Source organism: Takifugu rubripes, chromosome 1 (genome assembly GCF_901000725.2).
Source record: "Takifugu rubripes chromosome 1, fTakRub1.2, whole genome shotgun sequence".
Taxonomy (NCBI): Eukaryota; Metazoa; Chordata; class Actinopteri; order Tetraodontiformes; family Tetraodontidae; genus Takifugu; species Takifugu rubripes.
The window spans coordinates 1,748,022-1,754,605 of record NC_042285.1 but is presented as its reverse complement, the minus strand read 5'-3'; the positions used below and the strand labels follow the sequence as shown (position 1 = coordinate 1,754,605).

The 6,584-nt window shown below is 45.2% G+C and overlaps 2 protein-coding genes across 3 annotated transcripts; one reads left to right on the top strand and one right to left on the bottom strand.

Moving 5' to 3' along the window:
• Nucleotides 1–406: 406 nt before the first annotated feature.
• On the bottom strand, nt 407–4,425 carry twnk (twinkle mtDNA helicase). 2 transcript variants are annotated; one of them, XM_011609560.2, is made up of 7 exons: nt 4,269–4,425; nt 3,386–4,030; nt 2,499–3,201; nt 1,998–2,238; nt 1,338–1,445; nt 1,104–1,245; nt 407–1,002 (listed from the first exon to the last, which is right to left on the bottom strand). In XM_011609560.2, exons 2-7 carry the CDS (start codon nt 4,007–4,009, stop codon nt 673–675), a joined length of 2,148 nt encoding a protein of 715 aa, XP_011607862.1. In that variant the 5' UTR covers nt 4,010–4,030; nt 4,269–4,425; the 3' UTR covers nt 407–672. The 2 variants fall into 2 exon arrangements, with proteins under 2 accessions (XP_011607862.1, XP_003961069.2); XM_003961020.3 differs by having other exon boundaries at nt 4,198–4,294.
• A 93-nt stretch (nt 4,426–4,518) lies between these two features.
• Nucleotides 4,519–6,150, top strand: mrpl43 (mitochondrial ribosomal protein L43). The gene is made up of 3 exons (XM_003961021.3): nt 4,519–4,805; nt 5,005–5,111; nt 5,741–6,150. The coding sequence occupies exons 1-3, from the start codon at nt 4,675–4,677 to the stop codon at nt 5,962–5,964; spliced, it is 462 nt and encodes a 153-aa protein (XP_003961070.1). The 5' UTR covers nt 4,519–4,674; the 3' UTR covers nt 5,965–6,150.
• Nucleotides 6,151–6,584: the final 434 nt, after the last annotated feature.

Below are 6,584 nucleotides of genomic sequence, written 5' to 3'. Positions count from 1 at the left end.
GTCTGTCTCCTGCTGTTCATCCACAGTGATTTGTGTTCTCCAGGCAACGTCCAACAGCATGTGCGATGTTTCACCGTCTCGACCACCTCTGGGGAGCACGGGGGTCCACATACCAGGTTTAAAGTGACTCTGGTGGCTGAGGGTTCACTGGGCAGAAACATCTGAGAGACAGTGAAGGTGTCAGAGAAATGTTAAAGAGAGAAACTCGATCGAATTTAAAGTCTGTGAATGGACTCAGGGTCGTGTTCTAAAACAAGTCACACTTGAATTCACTCTTCCAGCAACTACAGTAAAATAAAATTTGGATGAGGCGCATCAGAAAGGATATAAAGAACATTTGTGAAAGATTCTGCAGGGGTAATGCTGCCCCCTGCCGGCCACTGTAACACAGAGCGGACCAGACGTGTCGACATTTTTGGTTTTATTTTAAAAACTGAACTCACATTATCAAAAATACAGCAGCGGGACCCAGTTTAAGGTGTTCATCAGTGTCAGTCAACATAATAGTGCTTTCCAAAGCATACAGCTCTCACAGTCACAACAGTACTTATTTGCCTTATTTGCTAATGACAAACTCAGTCAGATCTCTTATGTCACTTATCCTCAGTTTAATCATTCAAATATAAATGTTGAATCTCAAGAAATGATCTGGATCACTTAAACACATCATTCTTATTTCGGTGGGTTTTCCTTTTCTGTCACGTTGTTTTTAACCGCTCGTGGTGCCTTTGTCGTTTTGGCCGCTTTCTCCTTCTTCACTTCTTCCTTCTTCGCCGTGGCCTCCTCGGCCTCCTCGTTCTCCTGTTTGTGGTTCACTTTCCTCAGTTTGTGCTTGCCTTTGACGGGAGACGAGAAGGTGAGCGACGATTTGATGAAATCCAGAGGGAAGATGCCCACATCGCCGTCGAAGCGGTTCTTGGTCACCTGCAGCGACCGGCGACCAGGACATGTCACCAGCTTCTTCTCCTGCAGGATGAGGACGTTGTCGGCTTCCTGGCTGGCCTGGAAAAGGTTAAAAGGGTTTTTATGATCTTAAACATCAGTTTTAAAAAAAAAATCAAAATTCTGCTTTTATGCTAATCTACAGGAAGCGTCCTCGTTACCTTTGCAGAACCAAAGATGGACGCCATTTGCAGCTCTCGGTCGTCCTCCTCTTTTCTGGGGTGGATGATCAGAGTGACGTGGCAGCTGCTGCTGGTGGCGAACTTCCTGAACGCTCCGATGATGTGGTCCTGCACCGCAAACCTGGACCGGGCGACACGTCACGACGCGTTCAGAGGCTTCGAAACGAGGGATGTTGTTCGAATCGACACAGGACGGAATTTACACGCACTCACTTGTCTACTGAGAGGTTTTCCTGGCCCATCATGAACTGCAGGTTATCTATGATGACGTGGTTGATATCATACATGTAGACAGCGTGTTGCATGGTGTCCAAAACTGCCCTGTCAACAGGAACAAATGTAAGCGTTTTTGTTTAAAAAAAAACCCCACAATTTTAACATAAACCTGTTGGTGTGAACTGCAGGTGTTTGTATCATTTAATACATTCTGCAATAATTAAGAAATATTAAAGTAGCTACAGCAAAAATCTCTATTAGACCAAATGCTTCCCTGTTATTCACGGTCAGAATACAGGAGAAACAGGAGGGTCCCCCTATATGGGCCTGGTCCTGCTCTAGGTTTCTTCCTGTTAACGGGGAGTTTTTCCTGCTACTGTTGCTTGTTGGGGGTCAGGCCCTGGGATTCTGGAAAGGGCCTAGAAACAATTTTGATTGTATAAGACGCTATATAAATAAAGATTGATTGAGTTCATTACATGCTCAACAAGGTGCAAGTTGTAGGGGGAGAAAACTAAAAGTCCAACTTTGGTATAATAACAAAAATGTAAAGCAGCGATTTAGATTAATTACATCACGTTGTGCCTTTAATCGTATGGAGAAATGAGGCTGCCCTATGCGTGCAGCCAAGGTTCCCCAGACTCTTATTGCACATACTTGATGTTCTGTTGCCCGTGGAAGGTCATGAAATAAAGGGGCAGCTCCTCAAAGTTGTCGGCCCAGAAGTCGTACTGCTCCAGATTGTCCTCCAGCCTCTGCATAGCAAACTGCGTCAACATGATCTTGGCCAGGCGCACGTTGTTGATCTCAAAGCTGCCCCACAACGTGTTGACTCCCTGCATGCAAAGGTCCAAGGCCACCTCGCTGATAAATGTTGTCTTCCCACTGCCTGTAGGACCTGTTAAACACAGACGCACGCCTCAGTGTCAGGGCTTTTAGGACTTCCCTCCAAATCAAGCAATTTAATATAACAAAGAAATCAAATTGGGCTTTAATCAAAACTGATTATTAATGACAAAAGTAATACATAAAAGCTGTGGGTAATGTCTGCTGCCCGCAATGTTTGAAAAAAAAAAATGTCGTTTTTAAAATGGGGTAATGGTTTACAGTGAAAATGTGCAATTTACATGAAGTTGGAGGTCACCTAGTTAGCTATACCTGTAAAGACAGTTAGTTCTCCTTTGCGGTGACCCTTGAGGATCCTGGTGAGCTCTGGAAACCTCATCCACTTCACTCCAGCCACCTGGTCCGTATTCATCAGCTCCCCGTACACGTCGTCCCTCAGCTGCTTGAAGGACACTATGGACTTATGAGCTGCTGGAATAGATGATTTTATAATGTGACCAAAGTTTTTCCCCATGGCGAACGCCTCCAGGGGACACGGCCGATACTCTCCGGGCCGCACCAGCGAACAGCGCCTCAGCCCCAGCTTGCGTGAGAAGATCTTTGAGGCCTCCCACGAACGAATGTCCCCTCCGAGCCACAGCGTCACCCGCTTAAACTGCTCCAGGTAAGGCAGCAGGATGGGGGGAAGACAGCTGACCCCACGTGGGAGAGCAACACTGGGGAGTCCAGTGGCCTGACTCACAGCCATTGTGTCCAGTTCATGTCCAGTTAGAACCACGTCAGTGTCCTTGCGTCCAACCAGGTGGAGACCAAACAAGTTGTAGTAAGAATTACTCTTTGGGACAGTAGCTTCGTTATACGCGACACTCCCGGAGTCTGTACTTTGGGCAGAGAGAAGCTTCACTCCCTTGAGCGAAGAGTCAGGACCACCAAACCAGGGGAGAACCAGGCTTTTGGTGGGCCTGAAGAGCCTCACACCAAATCTCTTTAGAGTTGCGTTTGAGATCTTTGAGATCTGGAAAAAAAACACCCAAAACAATCAAATGCAGCCTAGGAGAGCTCTGACAATTTCCTTAACATTGCATGTTGATAATAGTTTACGTGAAGTTCCTTTTTGTTTTTTTCTGTTAACCATTAACATTTAGGGTGTTTTTAGTTTATTAGCTCAGGCTCCTAACAAACTACAACAGCAAAAATACCTGGAACATGGTTTTAACCAGCTGGGCTTCATCCTCAGGAAGGTCAGTGAAGGGTTCAGAGCTGCACCAGATCCTCTGCACCTCCCTCAGCTCCCTCTCCCTCTCCTCCTGCTCCTCCAAACTCTCTGAATACCCCAGCAGCACATGAGGCCTGAGAAAATCCTGCCCGTCCGTCGGCATCACCTCCAGGCAATCCTGGAGATCCTCCCAGCTTCCTTCCACTAAAGTGTCCTTACACAGAAACTGTCCAGTTGTTTTGTCAATGAATAAGGAGAAGTTGTCCTTCCTGGCTGATGGTTCGACAAAGATGCTCTGGATGTGGAGGCAACTGTAGCCATCGTGGAAGGAAATGTCTTTAGAACGCAGATAATGTTTTATGTCTGTGACTGTGATGGGGCTCACAGGAAATTCAAGGGTAGCCTTTGCATCCTTTTTATAGGCTCGCCTGTGTGTGCCGGTCAGGTGACGGTCTTCATTTTGCAAAACACGCCGCGTCTGCTGAGCAAAGAAGCCCCGAGTTTGGAGTGTTGCCCAGAAGTTTGGAAAGTGTCTGTGATGGAGAAACCTCGGGGCTGCCACCTGCCAGATGCAGGCGGTGCCCTTCAGCAGCAAGCTCCTCCACATGGGTTGGTTAGAACCACGGCCCTACAAAGATGAGGCAAATTAGAAAATGTCAGACACCAAACTGAAGCATTAACTTAGTGCAGGGAACAATATGCATCAATATACATGGGTGCTGAATTCGGTCAGGTGAAGGGGTGCAAAACTCGTCGTTTAGACGGGCAACGAATGGCCCAGTGTTTGCAACGCACCTCTGCCAAAGCCATAAGTGGGAATACTGATACGTTTATCAATTAAACACGTGTACAAAATCCAAACTTACGGCTCATCTTATTCGTCCTCCTTTCCCCTCATGTTACCCCAACCCGGGCTTTTCTGTTCGCATTCAAAACAAGTCCGTGTGGAACAAAGAGCAGCGCACCATCGTGCAAATCGTAATCTCGTGACTGAAGTCCGAATAAAAATACGTGAATTATTTCGATAACAATTTTAATAGCCCCCAAAAAATGGAAAACATATCATTTCAATATATGTTCCTATTTCTTTCGTATTCTCTTTGGAACTCGTATAGTTCATGTTTCATTCCGGAACCAGTTTCTGACGGACTGCCGTAAAAGCACGTCCGCTAACTTGTCCTCTGTCGCCGTCGTGGCTTTTAAAACACGTTCGATGCGGTAGTTTGAACAATTTAAACAAAATCCCGATTCAGTCAACGTTTTACTTTTGTAATGGGATCCAGAGCAGGGCCAAGTCGCTTTCTTCAAAGCGTTCTCCATAACGGCATCGGTCGGTATGTCTGTCAGCTAAAACGAATCTCAATCATCTTCTCCAAAAACGCACAAAGCTCCCTCGGAGTCAGGTAATAAACAAAAATATTGTGGGAATGATACGTCGCTACGTCTAATGTAATTTGCCATTAAAAGCAAAAATGCTAAAGCTGTCGTAAACTCTTGTTATTACACCAGTAATAAGCGAGTAAAGTATTCTTGATGTGTTGTGGAAACCACTAAGATTCATGGTGCCCACGGTTCAAATTTGACTGCGATGTTCTTGTTTAGAGAATTTATTGAGAACGGAGCGATAGACTACGCCAACAAGAACCCCTCAACTGTGGTGTATGTGGCTCCTCAAGCATGCAGAATACCCAAAATTGTTGCAGAATACCGTAAGTAACTTCCGATTTTGATGTGAGTTCAGATACTCCCCATATTCTCCATGGTCTTGGAGCGTATTTGCATTTGATTTCTGTCTGTCTTTGTTTTTCCTTCGTGTTTTATGCTTTAAAAAGTGTATTTTACTCTGTGTGTGTGTGTGTGTGTGTGTGTGTGTGTGTGTGTGTGCTGTTACGCTTCGGGGTCGCCAGACTTATTCATTGCAGAAAAGCTGCTGTATGAAATCGATATAATGAAAAATAGAAAGGTTGTGACTGATGTTAAGCTGTTTGTGATTACGTCGTGAACACCTCCATTGGACGAATCAAATTTCATTTTACAGTTCCACTTATCAAAATACCAAAGATTAATTCATTAATTTGTCAGAATGTTGTTGACGTGAAAACCCTTTTTTTAAAGGTTTATTCAGTTTAAACATTAAATCTGTGAGATGGATGAGAGCGCTGTAATCATTGGTTAGTTTCAACAGGGGGCGCTACAACGCAAGGATTTTTTTGGGGGGGGGGATTTCAGGTGGATTCACCGAGATTCTCGGGCAGACTTTCATGTTCTTGAGCATCTACGGATAACAGGAATCAAGTACCAAGTCTTACCCCATCCTTTTTCTTCTCTATTCCCACAGTCAACGGCAACGTGAGAGAGGAAACGGTCACAAACAAAACATCTTCGCAGATTTCACAGCTCTTGACCAAGCTGACCAACCAGTCCGGCCTGGACATCATCCGCATCCGCAAGCCTTTCCACACAAACAACCCCAGCATCCAGGGTCAGTGGCACCCGTTCACCAACCGGCCCCCATCGATCGGGCCCATCCGCCCAGTGAAAATAGACAGTAAAACCCAGTGAATGGTCTGGCATCTTTAGAAGGAAGCTAAAGTGGTATATTTCAGCACTTCCCTCTGTCGGATGGTGGGAGCAGAGCTCCCGCAGCATCTGGATCGACCGTACGAGAAGCCACCAGAGACTCCCCAGCTGACAAATTATACATACAAACTGCAGCATTTTTGTTGAATAAAGTTGTGCAAATGTGGGCAGAGGTGTATACATTTTGCTTTGTTGTTAGGTGTAACAGATTTATCCCCAGCGTTTAGCTAACGTACACACTTGTGGGGGGATATCCTAGAATTTACAGTAGCTCTTTAGATCTCTCCATATCTTAAATCAAAATGACAGATAGTTGTGTGGTAGCTTCAGGGTCAGGGTTGGCTGTAGGAAAAAGATACCCAACTCCCTCAGTTGCTGAGTTTCCCATTTTTAAGAAGGGAGGCGGCTAAACTGCTGCTCCAGATTTCTTTGCAACATCAACCCTGGAGATGTATTTATAATAAGAATGTGGATATTGCTGCACTTTAATTCACCTTCACAGTTTTATGATGAAGAGAAACAACTAAATGTAGACAAACTAGTCCTTGATTGGGAGTTTGCTTCAGTCAAAAATCAAAGAAAGTTGACGTGGATGTGAAAAT

Excerpts from the sequence above, each read along its gene's own strand:
- twnk (XM_003961020.3), bottom strand. Across the intron at positions 3,202-3,385 it reads TGGTTAAAACCATGTTCCAG|ATCTCAAAGATCTCAAACGC; the intron begins GTATTTTTGCTG and ends TTTTTTTTCCAG. Across the intron at positions 1,446-1,997 it reads CACGGGCAACAGAACATCAA|GGCAGTTTTGGACACCATGC; the intron begins GTATGTGCAATA and ends TCCTGTTGACAG.
- mrpl43 (XM_003961021.3), top strand. The coding sequence starts at position 4,675 with ATGGGATCCAGAGCAGGGCCAAGTCGCTTTCTTCAAAGCGTTCTCCAT. Across the intron at positions 4,806-5,004 it reads CAAAGCTCCCTCGGAGTCAG|AGAATTTATTGAGAACGGAG; the intron begins GTAATAAACAAA and ends GTTCTTGTTTAG. Across the intron at positions 5,112-5,740 it reads CAAAATTGTTGCAGAATACC|TCAACGGCAACGTGAGAGAG; the intron begins GTAAGTAACTTC and ends CTATTCCCACAG.